Raw genomic sequence first — 25,668 nt, 5'->3', positions numbered from 1 at the left:
CCCTGTTTTCTCTCTTGCTCCTTGAAAAGTGGGATAACATTAGCCACCCTCCAGTCCACAGGAACTGCTCCTGAATCTATAGAACATTGGAAAATGATCACCAATGCATCCACGATTTCTAGAGCCACCTCCTTGAGTACCCTGGGATGCAGACCATCAGGCCCTAGGGATTTATCGGCCTTCAGTCTCATCAGTTTACCCAATACTATTTCTCGCTTAATGCAAAAAAATTTCAGTTCCTCTATCTCCCTAGATCCACCGTCCTCTGGTACATCTGGGAGATTGTTTGTGTCTTCCTTAGTGAAGACAGAACCAAAGTACCTGTTCAACTCTTCTGCCATTTCCTTGTTACCCATAATAATTTCACCAGTTACTGCCTTCAAGGGACCCACATTTGTCTTTACTAATATTTTTCTGTTAACATACCAAAAGAATAGGCATCCAGAGATGCTGCCTGTCCTGCCCGCTGAGTTACTTCAGCACTTTGTATCTATCTTCAATGTAAACCAGATTCTGCAGTTCCTTCCTTCCACTTCCTCTGGCAACTCGTTCCATACACGGACTATCCCATGAGTGAAAAAAGCTGCCCCTTAGGTCCCTCTTAAATCTCTCCCCTCTCACCTCAAGCCTGTGCCCTCTAGTTTTAGAAGCCTTCAGTTTATTTTCTTTTCTTTTCTTTTAGTTTAGTTTGGTTCGGTTTGGTTTAGTTTAGTTTAGTTGAGCGATACAGCCTGGAAACAAGCCCTTCTGACCACGGAGTCGGCTCGGACCACCAACCAATCACCCGTTCACACTAGTTCTATGTTCTCCCACTTTCACATCCATTCCCAACACACTAGGGGGCAATTTACAGAGGACCGATTAAGCTAGAAACCCGCACGTTTTTGGGACGGTCACCCTCGGGGAAATACCGCGATGACTTAGGATGAGTTTGTGGACGGGGCCCGCAGTCTCTCGGGGCCACGACGTCGGCAGCAGTCTGACTGAGATTCGGGTTCACGTTAGTTTATTGTCACGTGTACCGAGGGACAGCGAAAAACCTTTAGACAAACACAGAATGCCGGAGTAACTCAGCGGGTCAGGCAGCATCTGTGGAGAACATGGATAGGTGACGTTTCACAGAGTGCTGGAGTAACTCAGCGGGTCAGGCACCATCTGTGGAGAACATGGATAGGTGACGTTTCGGGTCGAGACCCTTCTTCAGACTGAGGGGTAGTTTTTTTACTGAGGGTAGTTAGCCAACCGGTGGGGGGTCCAAGAGGAGGGGGTCCGCTGGAGTCAGGATTCTTCAGTCTGAAGAAGGATCTCGACCCGAAACGTCACCCAATCCTTCTCTCCTGAGATGCTGCCTGACCTGCTGAGTTACTCCAGCATTTTGTGAATAAAACTTCTTCAGACTGATGTCAGGGGAGGGGGAGCTACATAGATAATGAATCGTCCTGTGTGAAAACGAGACAATGGGGCTGGAGATCAAGGAACATGTCGAATGGATCATTGTTAGTTGGGAGAAGGTAACAGCAAAGCAAACAGAGATAAAATGCAGTCGGAGACAGTAAGACTGGTGGAAGAACTGGGAAGGGGGAGGGGTGGAGAGAGAGGGGAAGCTGGGGTCACTTGAAGTTAGAGAAGTCAATGTTCATCCTGCTGGAGTGTAAGCTGCCCAAAGCTTTTGTTGCGCGCTAACCAGTCAGCGGAAAGACAATACATGATTACGATCGATCCATTTACAGTGATACATGATAAGTAAAGTCAGCAAAATCCGATCAAGGATAGTCCGAGGGTCTCCAATGAGGTGGATGGGAGGTCGGGACCGCTCTCTAGTTGGTGAGAGGACGGTTCAGTTGCCTGATAACAGCCGGGAAGAAACTGTCCCTGAATCTGGAGGTGTGCGTTTTCACACTTCTGTACCTCTTGCCCGATGGGAGAGGGGAGAAGAGGGAGTGACCGGGGTGAGACTGGTCCTTGATTATGCTGCTGGCCTTGCCGAGGCAGCGTGAGGTGTAGATGAGGTATAGATATCAGTTGCGTGATGGTAGAGGGGAGACATGTCCTGATTGATCAGTCCCTCGTTACCCGGACCCAAGCGCGGCGTAGGTTTAGTTCAGGAGCAAGTAAACCCCAGGCGGACACGGGTCAAAGCTGGTCAGGAGAGGAAATTCGTTTCCCTGAAATAATTTGTGATCATTAATTAGTCAAAGAGGCATAATTAGGTCATTCGGCCCATAAAGTCTACTCCCCTTATCTTTCCCTCTCAACCCTAATCCCAGATGGGCTAACACATGTGGTGATTTAACTGGTATTTTACTGAGACTACGTTTCGCGTCAGGATGATGTTGACATTAATTGTATTTACATTCCCGGCGGAGCGTGGATTTGAACCCTTGCCCCTGGATCACCAGCCCCCCGCCTCGCCCACCTCGCTGCCGAAGCTGCCAAACTACAGGAGGATCTCAATGTAATGAGGAATATCGCGGTGAGGACAAATAACTGAAGCTCTATCGGCTGCGATGTCAGGGCTGAATCCCCCTTCACCGCTTCATTAGATTCCGGCAGCATCTTAATTCAGATTCACCGTGGGTTCCGCTGACTAATTTATACACGAGCGTCTGGAGGGGCAGAACCTGTTCTCCTGAGCGTTTCATCGATCGGCTGAAATCCATAAACTACATTATCCCCTCATCGACTTCCTGTAATTATTTCACCCGGATCATTATTCCTGGCGGATGAAATTTAAACTTTAATGAGGATCTCTGGGAGTCGGGGCTGGAGACACCAACGGCCGCCGACCAGACGGACTGGAGGGCAAGGCCAAGGGCTGGCGGCCGGTGGGTCGTGCAGCGTCTGTGGAGGGTCAGTCCAACCCATCTGCCCGTGTAGATGCTGCTCGTCAACATCAGGACAGGTTTAGAGGAATAAGTGTCAAAGGCGGGCAGGTGGGACTAGTGTAGATGGGGGGGCATCATGGTCAGCACGGGGAAGTCGGGCCGAAGGGCCTGTGTGCCTCCACCACCCGGTTGCTCGTGCTAAGGTGGACTCTCGCTGTAACGACAGCCCATGGTCGGCACGGTGGTGCAGCGGGTAGAGCTGCTGCCTCACAGCGCCAGAGACCCGGGTTCCATCCTGACTACGGAGTTTGTATGTTCTCTCCGTAACCGCGTGCGTTTTCTCCGGGTGCTCCGGTTTCCAAAGACGTACAGGTTTGTATGTTAATTGGCTTCGGTTAAAAAAACTCGCGACCCCCCGCCCCCGCCCCGACTCCGGGTCCGGTTCTCGCTCCCTCTGCCAATAAACATCCCCTCTGGGCCGCTCCCCCCTCAGCCCCCCCTCCCCCGAGGCCGCTTCAGCCCCACTCCCCCCCCCATACCGGCGGGACCGGCGCCTCAACTCCCCCACCCCCACCCCACCCCCACCCCGCCCCCGCCCCTCGAACCCCAACTCACCAGACTAAAGATAGACACAGCGTGCTGGAGTAACTCAGCGGGTCAGGCAGCATCTGTGGAGAACATGGATAGGTGACGTTTCACAGAGTGCTGGAGTAACTCAGCGGGTGCTGATTAAGGTGATGATTAAAGTTGTATAAACCCCTCCCCGTGACGGTCTGTCGGTGGTCCCGGGCGGCTATCGGGAACCGGATCCCAGTCTCAGAGCCGGGGGCCGGCCGTCTGGGGTGGGGATGAGGAGGATGGATCGAGCGGTCACAGACCCGACCCCCCCCTCTCTGTGACTCCCGGACTACCAATTACTTCACCCAGGCGACCGTGAACCCTCCGGATGCGAGATCTCGGCGTCTGTGGAGCCGTCACAGAATCCATTGAAAGCCGAGATTTCTGAACACGTCAAAAGTCAGGTGTTTAATAGCCGTGTGTCGCGGCCGCAGAGCAGTGAAATTACTATTTGCTGCAGCAAAACAGGCCCTCAAACACAATAGTGTACTTTAGTTTATTGTCCCGTGTACCGAGGTACAGTGAGAAGCTTTTGTTGCGCGCTAACCAGTCAGCGGAAAGACAATATATGATTACAATCGAGCCGTCCACAGTATACAGACACAGGATAAGGGAATAACGTTCAGTGCAAGGTGAAGCCAGCAAAGTCCGATCAAGGATAGTCCGAGGGTCACCAATGAGGTAGATGGGAGGTCAGGACTGCTCTCTGGTTGTGGTAGGGTGGTTCAGTTGCCTGATATCACACAAATAATTTTGCAATAATCAATCGTACAATTAATAAGTGCGGTGCCAGGTGAAACCAAAGTCTTTCGGCCAAAGACAGACACAAAATGCTGGAGTAACTCAGCGGGACAGGCAGCATCTCTGGCGAGAAGGAATGGGTGACGTTTCGGGTCGAGACCTTTCTTCAGGCCACACGCGGGCAAATGGGAGTAGATTGGATAATGCTGGCCGGCACGGACGAGTTGGGCCTAATGGCCTGTCTCTGTGCCGCGTGACTCTGTGACTGGGTGGAAGTCTGTGCCACGAGGGTGTCCGAGCCAAGGGGTGGGGAAATAATCACACAGATAGTTATTGACTTGGAGCCTCCAACTGCAAGGCGCTAATCGTGGATCTTACAACAACGCGGACAAGGGAATTGGGGAGAGATTTGAAGGGGAGGACGTTTCAAGGTTGGGGAGTAGCAAACTCTTCCCGAGGGGATAGCACAGCCCGATGGAGCGAAGGGCCTCCTGGTGCTGAACCACAACAGGGCTCCACAAAGTGTAAACAGACTCCTGGTCCCCTTAATGTTCCAGCGCTGATCGATTTACAGGCACATTATGTCTTCAGTGTCTTTCTGTTGTTACCATGGCAACGGTCCAGGTTGTAATAACCAATAAACGGCAGATAATCCGGTACTTCACACTTTCAATATTAAACCCTGAGTCCCAGAGACCTCGGGGAGCGGAGAAGGGGGGGGGGGGGGGGGTAGAGCGGAGGGAGCAGCTCGCTAAAGACAAGGTGCTGGACAGAGAAGAAGCCTCTCTCCGTCTCTGTAACCCCCTCCCCCTACACCCCCTCTCCCCGTCTCTGTGACTCCCTCCCCCACACCCCCTCTCCCCGTCTCTGTAACCCCCTCCCCTCCTCCCTACACCCCCTCTCCCCGTCTCTGTGACCCCTCCCCTCCCCCTACACCCCTCTCCCCGTCTCTGTAACCCCTCCCCTCCCCCCCTACACCCCTCTCCCCGTCTCTGTGACTCCCTCCCCCACACCCCCTCTCCCCGTCTCTGTAACCCCCTCCCCTCCTCCCTACACCCCCTCTCCCCGTCTCTGTAACCCCTCCCCTCCCCCTACACCCCTCTTCCCGTCTCTGTCACCTCCCTCCCCTACACCCCTCTCCCCGTCTCTGTGACCCCCTCCCCCCCACACCCCCTCTCCCCGTCTCTGTGACCCCTCCCCTCCCCTACACCCCTCTCCCCGTCTCTGTAACACCCCTCCCCTCCCCCCTTCACCCCCTCTCCCCGTCTCTGTAACCCCTCCCCTCCCCCCTACACCCCTCTCCCCGTCTCTGCCACCCCTCCCCTCCCCCCTACACCCCTCTCCCCGTCTACGTTTTAGACGCTTGTAGTTAGACACGTGGATATACAGGGAATGGGGGGGATACAGGAATGGATTGGGCAGAGGGGATGAACGTGGTATAGTGTTCGGCATAGACACAATGGGCCGAAGGGCCTGTGATGTACTGTTCTACGTTATGAAAAACAATGGTAGACCTGACAGATGTTTCCCACAGAGGGTGGTGGGGGCCTGGAACACGAGGCCAGGGTTGGTGGCGGAGGCAGATACGACAGTGGTGTTTCAGAGGCTTTTGGACATCTTCTGACCCGCTGCAAGCCCCGTCACCGTCACCATGGGTCCAAATAGCAAACTATTGGGACGTCCCGTGGGCCTGAATATTTCCCAGACTCTGATGGAAGCGGGGAGTTTCCCGCGGCCCGGGGAGTGGGTGCGCTGAGGGGTGGGGGAGGAGAGAGGGGGTGGAGGGGGGCGGGTGAGAGGGTGGAGTTATGGGGAGAGGGACGTTGGGGGAGGGGTGGGGAACTGGGGAATTTGGGGAGCGGAAGGGAGGGGGGTGAGGGAGTGGAGGGGTGGAGGGTGGGGGTGGGGAGCTGGGGAAATTGGGGAGTGGGGAACTGGGGAATTTGGGGAATGGATGAGGGGTGGTGGGGAACTGGGGAATTTGGGCTGTGGGGGTGGGGAACTGGGGAATTTGAGGGGGTGGGAGATTGGGCTTCTGCCGTCTTACATTGAGTGCGGCAACTAGTGTCATTACTGCGAGCAGCAACAGCATCAATAACCGGAGCCATGAGGTGGACAGACAATGTGAACAGTCTCGGAGCAGACAGCGTGTACACGGGGACGGGGTGTACACGGGGACGGGGCGGCGTGTACACGGGGCCGGGGCGACGTGTACACGGGGTCGGGGTGTACACGGGGACGGGGCGGCGTGTACACGGGGACGGGCGATGACACGTAATTACGGGAATGAGACAAGGTGCCGCGTCGCTCAAGGCCGAATGGCGGCTCATCATCACTCGTTGTAACGGCGTCGACACATCGACAGGTCCCGGCACTAACCACGACTTATGGATGTGCGGCCTCGTTTATTGCCGTCGTTAAGCATCGGCTAATCCTCGCCCTGTCCACGAATGGGTGATTCATGTTTAATTTACATTATACCAGGTTGCAGACAGTTAGTCTCCGGGAGAGAGAACTTCATCCACTGGGCGTGTAACGGGGAGAGAACCCTGCACTGTCCACTGGCACACTGCACACTGGATAACCCACATTGTCCACTGGCACACTGTACAGTTGATGACCCTACACTGGTCGCTGGCACACTGTGCATTGGATATTCCCGATGCCCACTGGCACACCACACATTAGGTCGTCCCACACTGTTCACTGGCACTGCACACTGGACAATGACACTGTTCACTGACACACTGGACACTGGATAAGCCCACTTCCCACTGGCACACTGTACACGGGATGACCCCCACACAGTTCACTGGCGCTGCACACTGGATAATCGCACAGTTCACTGGCACTGCACACTGGATAATCACACAGTTCACTGGCACTGCACACTGGATAATCCCACACTGTGCACTGTGGATGACCCCGCACTGCGCACCGGAGAGAACTATGTGAAACGTCACCTATCCATGTTCTCCACAGATGCTGCCTGACCCGCTGAGTTACTCCAGCACTCTGTGTCTGTCTTTAATGCGTGACTCCACTTACTGGATTTCTTCCCTCGGATCCAGGCTAGGTGCCTATAATTTCATCCCATAATCGCTCCTAACGACTTTCTAAACTCTTGTGCCACGTTGGAAGGTTTATTTCTGTACAAGTAGACGTAGTCCGCTCGTTCCTGCACAATCAGCGTCATTCACTCAACGCTGCCTTCATGTCGCTGAAACACACTGCTTGTTTATTCGACAACAACAGACAGATCTTTTCAAAACCAACATTTAATAATTTGGGGATATTAAAAAAAGATGGTGCATTTTTTCTAATCTCTCAAAGTGTAACGGGCTTACTCGCATTTGCAAAAACATGGGCTCATTAGGGATAGTCAGCATGACTGGAGTTAAAATGCTGAGAGGCATAGATTGGGCAGACAGTCAGAACATTTCTCTCAGAGTGGAAATGTCAAAGACCAGAGGGTATAGTTGGAAGGGTAAAGGTTTTTTTTTTAACGAGATATCCGGGGAAGGTTTTTTATTACACAGAGGGTGGCGGGGGCCTGAAACTTGCCAGAGGGGATGGTGGTGGAGGCAGATACGGTAGTGGCGTTTAAGAAGTTCTGAGAAAGACGCATAGATGTGGAGGGAAATTCATCACGTGTAGGCAGAGGAGATAAGATGATCATGTTCGGCACAGACATTGTGGGCTGAATGGCCTTTTCTGTGCTGTACTGCTATACCTTCTTTGTTGGCTTTCTATTGGGTAGGTGTTGGCTTATCAAGTTGACGGAGTGCTTTTGACGAGCTGATCGAGATGGTTGATGAGGAGAAGGCGGTGGATGTTGTGCAGATAAACTCCAGCAAGACGTTCGACACGGGCGCTCATTTTAGGCTGACCAGAGGATGAAGACACGTGGAATCCACGTGGAGTATTTATTCCAGCCAAGCGTGTGGTGTTTCACTTTGGAAGGCCAAATGTGAGGGGGGTGTGTACATTAAATGTGAACCCCTAAATGCCACTGATGCACAAATGGGGTTCAAATCAATAGGGTCCTGCGGGTGGCAACATGGGTCGATCGTGTGCCTGGAATAAGCATCTTCTGGCAGTTCTCTGCCCATTACAGAATGCCCGAGGTGTTCTTTGACAACCTTCTTCACTATTTGTAACTTCACCATATTTTGTGTCGTTTGCAAACTTACTTTAACAGTCCGCCTACACAAAGAAGGCGGACAGCACACTGGACTTCATCGGTTGGGGCATTGAGTGCAAGAGTCAAGAATTCACGATGCTGCTTTACAGGACTTGGGGTGGGTTGCATTACGAGTATTAGACTCATAGAATCAGTGTGGAAACAGGCCCTTTAGCTCAACTTGCTCACACCGACCGACTAGTCCACTAGTATTAGTATTGTGTGCAGTTAGTAGTATTGTAGTATTGCAGTCTGCTGGTTTTATGTGCAGTTCTGATCGCCCCCATTACAGGAAGGACGTGGAGAGGTTAGAGAGGGTGGAGAGGAGGTTTACTTGGATGATGCCAGGATTAGAGGGTTCCAGCTACAGGGAGAGGTTGGATTAGAGGGTTCCAGCTACAGGGAGAGGTTGGATTAGAGGGTTCCAGCTACAGGGAGAGGTTGGATTAGAGGGTTCCAGCTACAGGGAGGGGTGGATTAGAGGGTTCCACTACAGGGAGAGTTTGGATTAGAGGGTGTGAGCTACAGGGAGAGGTTGGATTAGAGGGTTCCAGCTACAGGGAGAGGGTGGATTAGAGGGTTCCAGCTACAGGGAGAGGTTGGATTAGAGGGTGTGAGCTACAGGGAGAGGTTGGATTAGAGGGTTACAGCTACAGGGAGGGGTGGATTAGAGGGTTCCACTACAGGGAGAGTTTGGATTAGAGGGTGTGAGCTACAGGGAGAGGTTGGATTAGAGGGTTACAGCTATAGGGAGAGGGTGGATTAGAGGGTGTGTGCTACAGGGAGAGGGTGGATTAGAGAGTTCCAGCTACAGGGAGAGGTTGGATTAGAGGGTGTGAGCTACAGGGAGAGGGTGGATTACAGGGTGTAAATTACAGGGAGAGGTTGGATTAGAGGGTTCCAGCTACAGGGAGAGGGTGGATTAGAGGGTTCCAGCTACAGGGAGAGGTTGGAGACGGTGCAGATCAGGTTGACCAGAAGGTTGCCTGGATTAGAGGGTATTGGATAAAGGGAGAAGTTGCACAAATTTGGATTGCTTTATTTGGGTTGTCGGAAGCTGAGGCGAGCGAGACATTAGAGAATTATGAGAGTCATTAATAGACGAGACAGAATGTCAAATAATCGACAGCATAACTTTACGTTTGGAGGGGCAAAGTTTAAAGGAGATGTGCGGGGTAAATTCACTTTACAAAGAGGGTGGTGGATGCCCAAACACATCAGGGGCGGTGATGGAAGGAGATGTGGCGAATATGTGGCATTTAAACAGACACGTGTTTATACATGGAATGGATGATTACAAACAAGGAAAGGTGGGATTGTCTTAATTTGATATCATAGTCGTGGCGAATATGGTGGGCCGAAGGGCCTGTTCCTGCCCTCTATAATCTATGAGGACAACCCAATTTCACTTCGTCATATTCCACGATGTTACCCCCAACCCTTGACTTGCCCTCTGCTGCATTTGGCGGATAACTCGGTAATGGCCGCGTAGCAAAACACCGTTTCACATCATTCCAGTGGCGGGAGAGTCCGAGGCCAGAGGGCACAGCCTCGGAATTAAAGGACTTTCCTTTAGGAAGGAGATGAGAAGAAATGTGTTCAGTCAGAATGTGGTGAATCTGTGGAATTCATTGCCACAGAAGGCAGTGGAGGCCAAGTCAGTGGGTATTTTTAAAGCAGAGATTGATTCTTGATCAGTGCGGGTGTCAGGGGTTATGGGGAGAAAGCAGGAGAATGGGGTTCGGAGGGAGAGGTAAATCAGCCATGATTGAATGGCGGCGTAGACTTGATGGGCCGAATGGCCTAATTCTGCTCCTATCACTTATAATTTATGACTCTTGGTGTTCCCTTTGCTACAATTAGCCGATATCTCAGTGTTGCCAGCTGATCTGCGTGCGGTATTTCAGAAGGCAGTGGAGGCTAATTCACTGGATGTTTTCAAGAGAGAGTTACATTTAGCTTTAGGGCTAACGGAATCAAGGGGTATGGGGAGAGAAAGCAGGAACGGGGTACTGATTGTGGATGACCAGCCATGATCACATTGAATGGCGGTGCTGGCTCAAAGGGCTGAATGGCCTCCTCCTGCACCTGTTGTCTATGTTTCTATGTTTTACATCACTACCGTTATTGTCTCGTTGACTCAAAATGCTGAAGAGACCCTTCTTCAGTCAGGGGACAGGGAGACACAGAGATAAGGAAGGGTAAGGTGTGTGTCAGGGCAATATCTCGGTGTCTTTCTCTCCCCTGACCAAGATGCCCCATCTACACAAGCCACATCGCCCATTGCCCGCGTTTAGCCCATTGCCCACTAAACCTTTCGTATCCATGTACCTGTCCAAGTGTCCTCTTTGATAGGGGGAAAAAATGCAGGGGCTGGTTTAAATCGAAGATAGACACAAAATGCTGGAGTAACTCAGCGGGTCAGACTGAAGAAGGGTCTCGATCCGAAACGTCACCCATTCCTTCACTTCCGAGATGCTGCCTGATCCGCTGAGTTTCTTAAGCATTTTATGTCTGTCCTCTTTGATATGTGTTTTCACACCTTATCCTTCCATATCTCTGTGTCTCCCTCTCCCTGACTCTCAGTCTGAAGAAGGGTCTCGACCCTAAACGCCCCCCCCCCCCATTCCTTCTCTCCAGAGATTTGATTAGTGCGGGTGTCAGGGGTTATGGGGAAAAGGCAGGAGAATGGGGTTACATAGAAATATAGAAACATGGAAACATAGAAAATAGGTGCAGGATGAGGCCATTCGGCCCTTCGAGTCTGTACGCACCGCCATTCATTGTGATCATGGCTGATCATCCACAATCAGTAACCCGTGCCTGCCTTCTCCCCATATCCCTTGATTCCACTAGCCCCTGGAGCTCTATCTAACTCTCTTAAATCCATCCAGTGAATTGGCTTCCACTGCCCTCTGTGGCAGAGAATTCCACAAGTTCACAACTCTCTGGGTGAAAAAGTTTCTTCTCACCTCAGTTTTAAATGGGTTAGACAATAGACAATAGACAATAGGTGCAGGAGTAGGCCATTCAGCCCTTCGAGCCAGCACCGCCATTCAATGCGATCATGGTTGATCACTCTCAATCAGTACCCCGTTCCTGCCTTCTCCCCATACCCCCTCACTCCGCTATCCTTAAGAGCTCTATCCAGCTCTCTCTTGAAAGCATCCAACGAACCAGCCTCCACTGCCTTCTGAGGCAGAGAATTCCACACCTTCACCACTCTCTGACTGAAAAAGTTCTTCCTCATCTCCGTTCTAAATGGCCTACCCCTTATTCTTAAACTGTGGCCCCTTGTTCTGGACTCCCCCAACATTGGGAACATGTTTCCTGCCTCTAATGTGTCCAATCCCCTAATTATCTTATATGTTTCAATAAGATCCCCCCTCATCCTTCTAAATTCCAGTGTATACAAGCCCAATCGCTCCAGCCTTTCAACATACGACAGTCCTGCCATTCCGGGAATTAACCTAGTGAACCTACGCTGCACGCCCTCCATAGCAAGAATATCCTTCCTCAAATTTGGAGACCAAAACTGCACACAGTACTCCAGGTGCGGTCTCACCAGGGCCCGGTACAACTGTAGAAGGACCTCTTTGCTCCTATACTCAACTCCTCTTGTTATGAAGGGCAACATTCCATTGGCTTTCTTCACTGCCTGCTGTACATGCATGCTTCCTTTCATTGACTGATGCACTAGGACACCCAGATCTCGTTGAACTCCCCCCCCCCTTCTAACTTGACACCATTCAGATAATAATCTGCCTTTCTATTCTTACTTCCAAAGTGAATAACCTCACACTTATCTACATTAAACTGCATCTGCCATGTATCCGCCCACTCACACAACCTGTCCAAGTCACCCTGCAGCCTTATTGCATCTTCCTCACAATTCACACTACCCCCCAGTTTAGGAGGGAGCGATAGATTAGCCATGATTGAATGGAGGGGTAGACTTGATAGGACGAACGGCCTAATTCTCCTGTCACAAATGAAGATGCTGCCTGTCCAGCTGAGTTACTCCAGCACTTTGTGTCTTTCTTCAGTGTAAACCAGCATATGCAGTTCTTTCCTACACATTGTCTCATTGGCATTGAGTGTAATTCTTGGCAGCCCATGGCCGAATCCTGTAAAACCCATAATTTGACAACGTAAAAGTAATTAATTTATCCTAATCTTTGCCTTCCCTTCACTTAACGAACACGCCAGCCGCATTAATTTGCTGCTACCACCCCTGGCGACCTTTCACCCGAAACATATCAAATGGCTTTTGTAAATCCGGATAATTATCCCCACCGCCGAGTCTCCACCACACTGCCAGTTACATGCTCAAAGAACTCTAATACATTTATAAATGCAATTTCCCTTTCATCAAACCGTGTTTACTCTGCTAATCATGTTATGCTCCGCTAAGTGCTGTGTTGTCATTTGAGAGGATTAATTTTCTGAGCCGAGGTCGCTGCCACTGATGTGGACAGACAGCGTTAGATCTCGCTGGCCTTCCGTGCGTTCACACCGAGCCCGTCCACACACACACACACACACAGACACACACACACACAGACACACACACAGACACACACACACACACACACACACACACACACACACACACACACACCCCACACACACACACACACACACACACACACACAGAGAGACTCAGACACACACACACACACACACACCACACACACACAGACTCAGACACACACACACTCCCACACACACACACTCACACACAGACACACACACACACACAGACTCAGACACACACACAGACACACACACATACACACACACAGACTCAGACACACCCCCACCCCCACACCCCCACTCACACACAGACACAGACACACACACACACCCCACACACACACACACACACACACACACACACACAGAGAGACTCAGACACACACACACACACACACACCACACACACACAGACTCAGACACACCCCCACCCCCACACCCCCACTCACACACAGACACAGACACACACACACACACACACACACACACACACACACACACACACACAGACTCAGACACACACACTAATACAGACAGACACACGCATCTTCCACGATGTCCCGGGGGACGGGATACCGGCGGGGGAGGGGGGGGGGGGGGTGAATCGGACCGAGGAGGGGGGGACATCCGATTGGGGAGGGGTTGGGGACACGGGGCCGGGACGGTCCCACCACTAGCCCCAGGCTGCCCGAGGTGTGTGACCGAGGGACGGAGCGGAGGGGCAGCCACTCACTGAGCCTTATCGCCTCTCACACACACTCAGTGGATCCACAATCCAATCTCTGATGGATTACCAGAGCAGAGATGGATGCAGCAGAGATATCATCTCCACACGGCTGGCAGATTAGACGTGGAACTGCAGATGCTGGTTTAAACCGAAGATGGACACAAAGTGCTGGAATAACTCAGACGGACAGGCAGCATCTGTGCAGAAAAGGAACAGGTGACTTTTCGATAGGAGACCCTTCTTCAGACTGAGAGTCAGGGGAAAGGGAAATAAGAGATATAGACGATGATAGAGATCAAATGAATGAAAGATGTGCAATAAAAGTAACGATGATAAAGGAAACAGGCCATTGTTAGCTGTGGGCGAGGTGAAAACGAGTTACAGACAATGAGACTCAACAGGATGAATTTGAAGCTGGTACGACTTGGGTGGGGGTGGGATGGAGAGAGGGGGATGCAGGGGTTACTTGGGTGGGGGTGGGATGGAGAGAGGGGGATGCAGGGGTTACTTGGAAGGAGGTGGGATGGAGAGAGGGGGATGCAGGGGTTACTTGGGTGGAGGTGGGATGGAGAGAGGGGGATGCAGGGGTTACTTGACGTTAGATAAATTAATATTCATACCACTGGGTCAGATTAAACCTCTCTCTGTCTCTCCGTGACTCACTGCTGTTTTTGGTCAAGGTGACCCGACCCCTCCCCAGTGTCTGGCCTCCAAACTGCCCCCTGGGTTCGGCTCCCGTCTCCGGACGGCCACCTCTGCACCAGTTCAGTTTAGTTTAGAGATACAGCGTGGAAACAGGCCCTTCGGCCCATCGAATCCGCGCCGACCAGCACGCTAACACTATCCTACACGCACTAAGGAGAATTTACAGAAGCCAATTAACCTACAAATCTGCACGTCTTTGGAGTGTGGGAGGAAACCGGAGCGCCCTGTATAGGACTTGGAACCAAGACCCGTCGTTAAATCAATGCTTCCATGACTCCTACCGTTTACTGCCTACTTTCCTCTTACACTTGACCTCCTAAAGTACAACACGTCACTCCAGCCCAGATTGAACCCCATCAGACATTTCTGTGCCCACATCTACACAGGTGTATGATTTGCTGAATTCCTTGACACCTCACTGCCCAGAACTTGGACATCTGCATTGAGACGATTCCCGTCTCCTGGAGTGATGGAGATGTGAATGGAGACACACGATGCTGGAGGAACTCAGCGGGTCAGGCAGCATCTCTGGAGAAAAGGAATTGGTGACGTTTCGGGTTATTCAGTCTTCAGTCTAAAGAAGGGTCTCGACCCGAAACGTCACCCATTCCTTCACTCCAGAGATGCTGCCTGACCCGCTGAGTTACTCCAGCATTTGTGTCTCCCTTCGATTTAAACCAGCATCTGCAGTTCTTTCCTGCAAACAAAGGCCTCTTTCCGCAGAGTCAGAGAGTGCTACAGTTCGGAAACAGGCCTTTCGGCTCAATTTGCCCCATCCATACTAGTCCCGCTTGCCCGCGTTTGGTCCGTATCCCTCTAAACCTGTCCTACCCACATACATTTTTAACTGTTTCTTAAACGTTGCGATAGTCCCTGCCTCAACTACCTCCTCCGGCAGCTCGCTCCATACACCCACCACCCTTTGTGTGAAAACGTTGCCCCTCAGGTTCCTATTAAATCTCCCCCAGCCCCCCTCTCCCTCTCACCTTAAACCCATGACCTAATTCTTAATTTCCCTACTCTGGGTAAAAGACTGTGTCTACCCTGTCTATTCCCGTCCTAATCTTATACACGATTAAGTTGTTGCTCTGCAGCATAGAAACAGGCCCTTCGACCCAACTTCGCTAAACTGACCAACATGCCCCATCTATACTAGTCCCACCTGTCCACACTGACCAAGGTGCCCCATCTACTCTAGTCCCACTTGCCCACACCGACCAACATGCCCCATCTACACTAGTCCCACTTGCCCACACCGACCAACATGCCCCATCTACTCTAGTCCCACTTGCTCACACCGGCCAACATGCCCCATCCACTCTAGTCCCACCTGCCCACACCGACCAACATGCCCCATCTACACTAGTCCCACCTGCCCACACCGACCAACATGCCCCATCTACACTCGTCCCACCTGCCCACATATGGCCCATATCCTTCGAAACGTGTCCTCTGCATTTACCTGTATAGATGTTTCTTAAATCCGGGATGGCGGGACTGATATATGACGAAAGAATGGGTCGAGGGGGCTTGTACTCACTGGAATTTAGGATGAGAGAGGTTCTTGCAGAAACATTAAAAATTCTTAAAGGATTGGACGGGCTAGATGCAGGAAAAATGTCCCCGATGTTGGGGGAGTCCAGAACCAGGGGTCACAGTTTAAGAATAAGGGGTAGGCCATTTAGAACTGAGGTGAGGAAAAACTTTTTCACCCAGAGGGTTGTGAATCTGTGGGAATCACAGAAGGCAGTGGAGGCCAACTCACTGGACGTTTTCAAGAGATTTAGATTTAGCTCGTAGGGTTAAAGGAATCAAGGGATATGGGGAGAAAGCAGGAACGGGGTACTGATTTTAGATGATCAGCCACGATGATATTGCATGGCGGTGCTGGCTCGAAGGGCCGAATGGCCTCCTCCTGCACCTATTTTTCTATGTTTCGCTGTTTCTATGTTGGGGTAGTCCTTGCCTCAACTACCTCGTCTGATAGCTGGAAGTTGTGTCGTCTAAACGTCCCAACAATGGAGACTGTGAGAGACAACCGCGCTGACGCGGGTCCGGAGCGCGGTCACCTACTGGGGCCAAAGGGACAGCAAGGAAAGGTCACTCTGCGTCTGCGCGGCCTGCGGGCCCTTCATGTGCGGCGGCTGAGATTAGCATTCACTCGGTGTAGGTTCAGTGATTTGTATTCAGACTAAACAACTTACTGAAGCTGTTCCTAATGTGTCGGCACTGAGACAATTAGCAGGCAATAATTGGAGATTATTCAACCAATCTCTGCTTAATCAGGGTTGATATATTACTGGGCATGCTGGAGCAGATTAACCCAGCACGGATATATCACCGGGACATGACGGGGATTGGATTACGGTCATCAGGCAATATTATCAGCAGAAGCGCCGAGATCGCGTGTAATCAACAGAGACGACGTGGCGACGAGGAAACATCAGTCAGTGTGACCCCCCTCCCCCTCCCCCTCCCCCCGTGGGCAGAGCACGTCCCCACCCAAGGGACACTGCCCCCCACCCTAGGGACACTGCCCCCCACCCTAGGGACACTGCCCCCCCACCCGAGGGACACTGCCCCTCCCCACCCTAGGGACACTGCCCCCCCACCCTAGGGACACTGCCCCCCCACCCTAGGGACACTGCCCCCCCACCCTAGGGACACTGCCCCCCACCCTAGGGACACTGCCCCCCCACCCGAGGGACACAGCTCCCCCCACCCTAGGGACACTGCCCCCCCCCTACCCTAGGGACACTGCCCCCCCCCACCCTAGGGACACTGCCCCCCCACCCTAGGGACACTGCCCCCCCCACCCGAGGGACACTGCCCCCCCCCACCCGAGCGGCACTGCCCCCCCACCCTAGGGACACTGCCCCCCCACCCTAGGGACACTGCCCCCCCACCCTAGGGACACTGCCCCCCCACCCGAGGGACACAGCTCCCCCCACCCTAGGGACACTGCCCCCCTACCCTAGGGACACTGCCCCCCCCCCACCCTAAGGACACTGCCCCCCCCACCCTAGGGACACTGCCCCCCCACCCTAGGGACACTGCCCCCCACCCTAGGGACACTGCCCCCCCACCCGAGGGACACAGCTCTCCCCACCCTAGGGACACTGCCCCCCCCTACCCTAGGGACACTGCCCCCCCCCACCCTAGGGACACTGCCCCCCCCACCCTAGGGACACTGCCCCCCCCACCCGAGGGACACTGCCCCCCCCCCACCCGAGCGGCACTGCCCCCCCACCCTAGGGACACTGCCCCCCCACCCTAGGGACACTGCCCCCCCACCCTAGGGACACTGCCCCCCCACCCGAGGGACACAGCTCCCCCCACCCTAGGGACACTGCCCCCCTACCCTAGGGACACTGCCCCCCCCCACCCTAAGGACACTGCCCCCCCACCCTAGGGACACTGCCCCCCCCACCCGAGGGACACTGCCCCCCCCCACCCGAGCGGCACTGCCCCCCCACCCGAGGGACACTGCCCCCCCACCCGAGGGACACTGCCCTCCCCCACCCTAGGGACACTGCCCCCACACCTTGGGACACTGCCCCCCACCCTAGCGGCACTGCCCCCCCACCCTAGGGACACTGCCCCCCCCCACCTTGGGGCACTGCCACCCCACCCTAGGGACACTGCCCCCCCCACCCGAGGGACATTGACCCCCCCACCCGTGCGGCACTGCCCTCCCCCCCGCCCCGCCCTAGAGACAGACTCTACCCCCACCTTGGGGACACTGCCCGCCCAGACTGGGGGGTGGGAGGGGGAGGGACCGCTCCCGGGGGGAAGGGCCGGTCCCGGGGAGGGGGGGATGAGGAGAGGGGTCGGTTCCGGGGAGGGGGGAGGGCCGGTCCCGGGTGGGGGGGGGGCGGAGTCACAGACGAGGAGGGGTGGGGGATTTCGGAGCAGTCACAGACAAGGAGCGGTGAGAGGTGGAGCGTCAGAGAGAGGGACGGGTGGGGAAAGGGGGCGGTCGGAAACGGAGGGTTGGGCGGTCAGCGACGGTGGGATTGTGGGGGTCACAGAGATGGGTGGAGAGAGGTCAGGGTGAAGGTGTAACCCCCTCCCTCATGGCGCCCCTCCCCCACCCAACGCCGGATCCTCCTTTGATCTCCCCCCCGCCCCCCCACCCCACTGGCTTCTCAGAGAGAGTAGCGTCATCGAGTGACACGGCCCGGAAACAGGCCATTCGGCCCAACTCCATCGTGTCGACCAAGAAGCCGCATCTACACTAGCCCCACCTGCCCGCGTTTAGCCCACAGCCATCTAAACCGAACCCCTCGTCTGAAGGACCCCCTCCCCGGGGCCAATATCGCCCCCCTCCCCGGGGCCCAACCCCGCGCCCCCCCTCCCCGGTAGCCAATCCCGCCCCCCTCCCCGGTGCCGAAACCCGCGCCCCCTCCCCGGTGCCGAAACCCGCGCCCCCTCCCCGGGGCCAAACCCGCGCACCCCCCTCCCCGGTTCCCAAACCCGCGGCACCCCCCCCCTCCCCGGGGCCCAAACCCGCGCACCCTCTCCCCTCCCCGGTTCCCAAACCCGCGGCACACCCCCCTCCCCGGGGCCCAAACCCCCGCACCCTCTCCCCTCCCCGGGCCCAAACCCGCGCACCCTCCCCCCCTCCCCGGGCCCAAACCCGCCTCCCCCTCCCCGAGGCCCAAACCCGCGCACCCTCCCCCCTCCCCGGGCCCAAACCCGCCTCCCCCTCCCCGAGGCCCAAACCCGCGCACCCTCCCCTCTCCCCGGGGCCAAACCCGCGCCCCCTCCCGCACCACGCGGCCCAGGTGAAGGATCAGACGCGTGGCCTGCGTCGTGACGGCACAGCAAGATCCCATCAACACCAACGTGAAGACGACGAGGTTGGTCGAGCGAAGAGTATTGTTCCAAAGGGGCTATTGAGGCGCAGAATAGCGATATGTGGAGACATTTGGACGGGCGCATGGATTGGAAAGGGCTCGGGTTAGAGGGATGGGACTGGGTCTGTTAGACAACTTTGGTCGGCATGGATCATTTGGGCCGAGCGGACTTTTCCACGTGTTCGATGCGTCTATGACTAAACATATGAAGCTGTAGAAGAAACAACCGGGGGTGGGGGGGCATTGGGAACTGCAGACGCTGCAATCTTGCGTGGAATAAAGGTTGTTCTGTGGGAATAAAGGTATTGACTGGACTGAACTGTTCACCAAATGTGAGCTGAGAGCCCGCGGGCGCTCAATCGCTTCCGAGGTGCAAGTCCCCCCCGTCCCCCGTCCCCCCCATCTCTGGGCCACAGGCCGCGCCGGGTGCACACGGGGTTTAGTTTAGTTTAGTTTAGAGATACAGCGCGGAAGCCGGCCCTTAGAACCACCGAGTCCGCGCCGACCAGCGATCCCCGCACACTAACACTATCCAACACACACCAGGATCGATTTCCTGAAGCCAATTAACCTAGAAACCCACATGTCTGGGGTGTGGGAGGAACCCGGAGCACCCGGAGAAACCCCCCCGCGGTCACAGGAACGCTCATAAGTGATAGAAGTAGAATTAGGCCATTCGGCCCATCACGTCTACTCCGTCATTCAATCATGGCTGATATTGCTATTGAGGGCGTGCAGCGTAGGTTTACTAGGTTAATTCCAGGAATGGCGGGACTGTCATATGTTGAAAGACTGGGGCAACTCGGCTTGTATACACTGGAATTTAGAAGGACGAGAGGAGATCTTATCGAAACGTATAAGATTATTAAGGGATTGGACACGTTAGAGGCAGGAAACATGTTCCCAATGTTGGTGGAGTCCAGAACAAGGGGTCACAGTTTAAGAATAAGGGATAGGCCATTTAGAATTGAGATGAGGAAAAACTTTTTCAGTCAGAGAGTTGTGAATCTGTGGAATTCACTGCCTCAGAAGGCAGTGGAGGCCAATTCTCTGAATGCATTCAAAAGAGAGCTAGATAGAGCTCTTAAGGATAGTGGAGTCAGGGGGTATTGGGAGAAGGCAGGAACTGGGTACTGATTGAGAATGATCAGCCATGATCACATTGAATGGCGGTGCTGGCTCGTAGGGCCGAATGGCCTCCTCCTGCACCTATTGTCTATTGTCTATCTATCTCTCCCTCCTAACCCCATTCTCCTGCCTTTTCCCCATAACCCCTGACACCCGCACTGATCAAGAATCTATCTATCTCTGCCTTCAAAATATCCACTGGCTTGGCATCCAAAGCCGTCCGTGCAAACTCCACACAGATAGCAGCCGTCGTCAGGGTCTCTGGGGCTGTGAGGCAGCAGCTGTACCCGCTGCGCCACCGTGCCGCCCTGAGCTTGGGGCGAATGTGAACAGTAATAAACTAACAGCGAAGCAGCTCATAAATCCGGCGCCGATGGATCGCTGAGATTAAAGAGCACAGTGCAGATAGGCTGAACCCAGGCGGTGATATTTCAACATTTAATCAGCTCAAACGTCGGTGGTTGGGGCTCTGAGGATAATTCCTTCAAAGTGAAGAAGCATTCGCGACGAGTTCCCGTGACACATTGGAGAAACATTCTGCGGAATCGGTGTAAGTGGTGACCGATGGCCCGCGCGGGACAGGGGGAAGGCGCTTGTTATTAACTCGTTCACAGGGTATTGACAGGAGTCGAGGGTCTGAGCTACAGGAGAGGTTGGGCTGTCCAGGACTTTACTCATTGGAGCGCGAGGCTGAGGGGGTGACATTATAGAGGATTGGAGAGGCTGGGTCTGAGCGGAGGACATGTTACATGTAACATTACAACAGAGGAACAGGCCTTTCGGCCCACAATGTCGATGCCGAACATGATGCCAAGACCAACTCATATCTGACTACACATGAACTATATCCCTTCATTCCCTGTATATCCATGTGCCTATCTGACAGTCTCAAACACCACGGTGGTGCAGTGGTAGAGTTGCTGCCTCACAGCGCCGGAGACCCGAGTTCGATCCTGACTACGGGTGCTGTCCGTGCGGAGTTCGCTCGTCCTCCCGCGACCTGCGTGGGTTTTCTCCGGGTGCTCCGGTTTCCTCCCACATTTCAAAGACGTACAGGTTTGTAGGTTAATTGGCTTGGTGTAAATGTAAATTGTCACTAATGTGTATAGGATAGTGTTTGTATGCAGGGATCGCTGGTCGGCGCCGACGCGGCGGGCCGAATGGCCTGTTTTCGCACTGTATCTCGAAACTAAAATCACTAACCTATCTGCCTCCACCACCAGTCCCGTGGTCCCAGCCTCAACTACCTCCTCTGGCAGCTCGTTCCATCCACCTACCACCTTCTGTGTGGAAACGTTGCCCCTCAGGTTCCCATTAAATCTTTTTCCCCACACCATAAACGTATGTCCTCTCATTCTCGATTCACCGACTCTGGGCAAGAGTCCGGTTTACCTGATCAATTCCTCTCATGATTTTGTGTGATTTGGTGGTTGAAAAGGTCGTACGTAAGATCATACAATCATAAGGAATAGGAGCAGAATTAGACCATTCGGCCCATCAAGTCTACACCGCCATTCAATCGTGGCTGATCTATCGCTCCCTCCTAACCCCATTCAAAAAACTGGGACCCACACGTCCCACTATCCAAAGATAGACACAAAACGCTGGAGTGACTCAGTGGGACAGGCAGCATCCATGGATATAAGGAGTTGCTGACGTTAGACAATAGACAATAGGTGCAGGAGGAGGCCATTCGATCCTTCGAGCCAGCACTCCAGCATTTGCAGTTCCTCCCCATCATTACTCCCCATTACTCCATCATTCCAGCATTTGCAGTTCCTCCCCAACACGTCTCACTTTGCAACCTGTCTATGCCCTGCCTCCCTTTGTCAGCAGATTGGACCAGTGAAGGTGGCAGCGCAGGTGGATTGTCTACCAAGATCCCCCTGCTCCTCCATACCCTCTCGTTCACTCCACGCCACCCGCCAACGTGAACCGATACATCACCGACCACTTATCGGCTTTAAATTCATCTGCCAATACTCATCCATAAACCCACCGATTAACCTCGTTCTGTAATCTAAGACTACGCTACTAACATCAAGAACACCAATCTTCTTGTCAACAGTGACTCCACCAATCATTAATCCTGCATTCATATCCAAATTACTAATGTACAGAACATACAGGCGAAATGTGTAGGAATGAACAGCAGATGTCGGTTCCTGCTTCAGAGGCCGAAGAAGAGTCTCGACACGAAACGGCACCGATTGCTTTTCTCCGGAGATGCTGCCTGACCCGCTGAGTTACTCCAGCACTCTGTAAAAACGTCACCTATCCATGTTCTCCACATATGCTGCCTGACCCGCTGAGTTACTCCAGCACTCTGTAAAACGTCACCTATCCATGTTCTCCACATATGCTGCCTGACCCGCTGAGTTACTCCAGCACTCTGTAAAACGTCACCTATCCATGTTCTCCACAGATGCTGCCTGACCCGCTGAGTTACTCCAGCACGCTGTGTCTATCTTTAACAAACAGCCGAGTTCATAAATTCATAAGTGATAGGAGCAGATTCGGCCCTTCGGCCCATCAAATCTATCCGCCATTCAACCATGACTGATCCATCTCTCCCTCTTAAACCCATTCCCCTGCCTTCTCCCCATAACCCATGACACCCATACTAGGCAAGAATCTATCTCTGCCACAAAAATATTCATTGTCTTGGCCTCCACCGCCGTCTGTGGCAATGAATTGCGCTAGGCCTGTACTCGCTGGAGTTTAGAAGGTTGAAGGGGGGGGGGGGGGGCATTCAAACCTACAGAAAAATGAAAGGCCTGGATAGAGTGGATGTGGAGAGGATGTTTTCCACTAGTGGGAGAGTCTAGGACCAGAGGTCACAGCCTCAGAATTAAAGAGCACTCCTTTAAAAAGGAGGTGAGGAGGAACTTCTTTAGTCAGATGGTGGTGAATCTTTGAACTCATTGCCACAGAGGGATGTGGAGGCCAAGTCAGTGGATATTTTTAAGGCAGTAGATCAGCCGCGATTGAATGGCGGACTGGACTCGATGGGCCGAATGGGCCAATGCTACTATAAACTAGTGAACTTGAGAATTCACAGATTCACCACCCTCCGACTGAAGAAATCCCTCCCTCATCTCTTTAATTCTGAGGCTGTGCCCTCTGGTCCCAGACTCTCCCACTAGTGGAAACATCCTCTCCGCATCCATTCTATCCAGGCCGCTCACTATTCGAGGTATCCGAGCCCTTGCGCCACTCCACTGGCACAGACGTCCGTCTCAACCCCCCCCCCCCCCCCCCCGCCTTCTCACGTCAGGGAAAGTTTGCACCCAAGTCTCCCCTTGCTCCGGATCCCAGGAGCTGCGACATTTTGGGTCCGTTTCCAGGAGCGATCCTGTCAAACACATGAACAGACATCAACTGAACCTCACGCCTGTTACCACTCAGGGTACGAGAATATTTTATTTTAATTCCACGTTTATTTAATGAATGGAATTTTTAATTCAGCGGCCGCGGCGGGACTCGAACTCAGGCAATAATGTCGCTTCTCATTCCTTCTGGAAACTCTTCCATCGACACCGGGGAGTGGAGTCACTGAGGCAACGTTTCTTCGTCAGACTGGACTTCGAACAGAAAAAGCCCGCAGTCTCTTTCAGTACTGAGATCATGCGAGCGGGCGGTGAGGGAGCGCCGCACTGTGGGAGGGGCGGGGGTGAGTGAGCGCCGCAATGCGGGAAGGGCGGTGAGGGAGCGCCGCGCTGTGGGAAGGGCGGTGAGGGAGCGCCGCACTGTGAAAGAGGGTGGGGGGTGAGGGAGAGCCGCACTGTGGGAGGGGCGGCGGTGAGGGAGCGCCGCACTATGGGAGGGGTCGGGAGTGAGGGAGCGCCGCACTGTGGGAGGGGCAGGGGTGATGGAGGGAGCGCCGCACTGTGGGAGGGGCGGTGAGGGAGCGCCGCGCTGTGGGAGGGACGGGGTTGAGGGACCGCCGCACTGTGGGAGGGGCGGCACTGAGGGAGCGCCGCACTGTGGGAGGACCGGTACTGAGGGAGCGCCGCACTGTGGGATGGGCGGTACTGAGGGAGCGCCGTACTGTGGGAGGGGCGGCACTGAGGGAGCGCCGCACTGTGGGAGGACCGGTACTGAGGGAGCGCCGCACTGTGGGATGGGCGGTACTGAGGGAGCGCCGCACTGTGGGAGGGGCGGCACTGAGGGAGCGCCGCACTGTGGGAGGGGCGGTGAGGGAGCGCCGCACTGTGGGAGGGGCGGCACTGAGGGAGCGCCGCACTGTGGGAGGGGCGGTGAGGGAGCGCCGCACTATGGGAGGGGCGGCACTGAAGGAGCGCCGCACTGTGGGAGGGGCGGTACTGAGGGAGCGCCGCATTGTGGGTGGGGGGGGGGCCAGTGAGGGAGCGCCGCACTGTGGGACGGGCGGTACTGAGGGAGCGCCGCACTCTGGGAGGGGGGGCACTGAGGTAGCGCCGCGCTGTGGGAGGGGCGGCACTGAGGGAGCGCCAAACTCTGGGAGGAGCAACACTGAGGGAGCGCCGCGCTGTGGGACGGGCGGTACTGAGGGAGCGCCGCGCTGTGGGAGGGGCGGTGAGGGAGCGCCGCGCTGTCGGATCCTATCCCGGGGGGCCCGGGAGGTTTCTGCAACAAACTCCCGCTCCGGGGAATAATTAATTCCCGGGAGATTCAGATGAAACAAACAGCTTGTGAACTTTGCATCGTCCGAACAAGCCACAGGGTCGTCCACAGAGTGACCGCGGGGGCGGGCACCGAGCTCCTCAGATTTGCCGGACCGTGGCTCCGGGCTGTTCAGACAAACTAGGCCCAGGCGGAGGGTCCGCGGAGACCGGAATCACCCCGTGGCCCCCGCCCTGCACCCAAAGACCCGGCTGGCGGGGTCCCCCGCCCCGGAACCCCCAGATCCCCGGTTGGCGGGTCCCCGGCGCCGGAACACCCCAAGTCCCGGCGCTCCGCTGCCCCCCCCCCCCCCCCCCCCCCCCGGGCGCGGGCAGTCAGACACCGGGAGGGGTTTGTCGGCCGGCGCTTTGCGGTCCCGGGCGGGAGGGAGCGCCGACCGTGGGGTCGCTGTCGCCGTCACTGTCGCCGTCGCTGTCGCTCAGGGTGTTGAGCGATAGTTGGCGCCGACCTTCTCTGTCCGCCTCTCCACAGCCGCTGCCCGTCCTCCCTGAGTGTCCCGCGTTGTGCCGCCGTATTCACCAATGAAGGGCCAGCCTGGGGTCCTGAGGTCAAATCTCCCGCGGACCTCACTGGAAGCAGGCAGCCGCCGCTCGTGGGGTCTTGCTGTGCGTGGTAGTGGGTGAGGGAGGGGGGGCTGCTGCTCCGGGAGGGGGGGTCTACCGCTCCACGAAGATCCGAGGT

The 25,668-nt window shown here is 54.7% G+C and overlaps 1 protein-coding gene across 1 annotated transcript in view; it reads right to left on the bottom strand.

The window, feature by feature from the left end:
- LOC144598181 (netrin-G1-like) overlaps nucleotides 1-25,668 on the bottom strand; it is a 44,086-nt gene that overhangs the window by 5,213 nt on the left and 13,205 nt on the right. The window contains 2 exon segments of the mRNA XM_078408072.1: nucleotides 23,595-23,677; nucleotides 25,365-25,474. Of these exon segments, the coding sequence (XP_078264198.1) occupies nucleotides 23,595-23,677; nucleotides 25,365-25,474 (193 nt within the window).

The sequence above is a fragment of the Rhinoraja longicauda genome, chromosome 11 (genome assembly GCF_053455715.1).
Source record: "Rhinoraja longicauda isolate Sanriku21f chromosome 11, sRhiLon1.1, whole genome shotgun sequence".
Lineage (NCBI taxonomy): Eukaryota > Metazoa > Chordata > Chondrichthyes > Rajiformes > Arhynchobatidae > Rhinoraja > Rhinoraja longicauda.
This window is presented reverse-complemented; position numbering and strand designations above follow the sequence as displayed.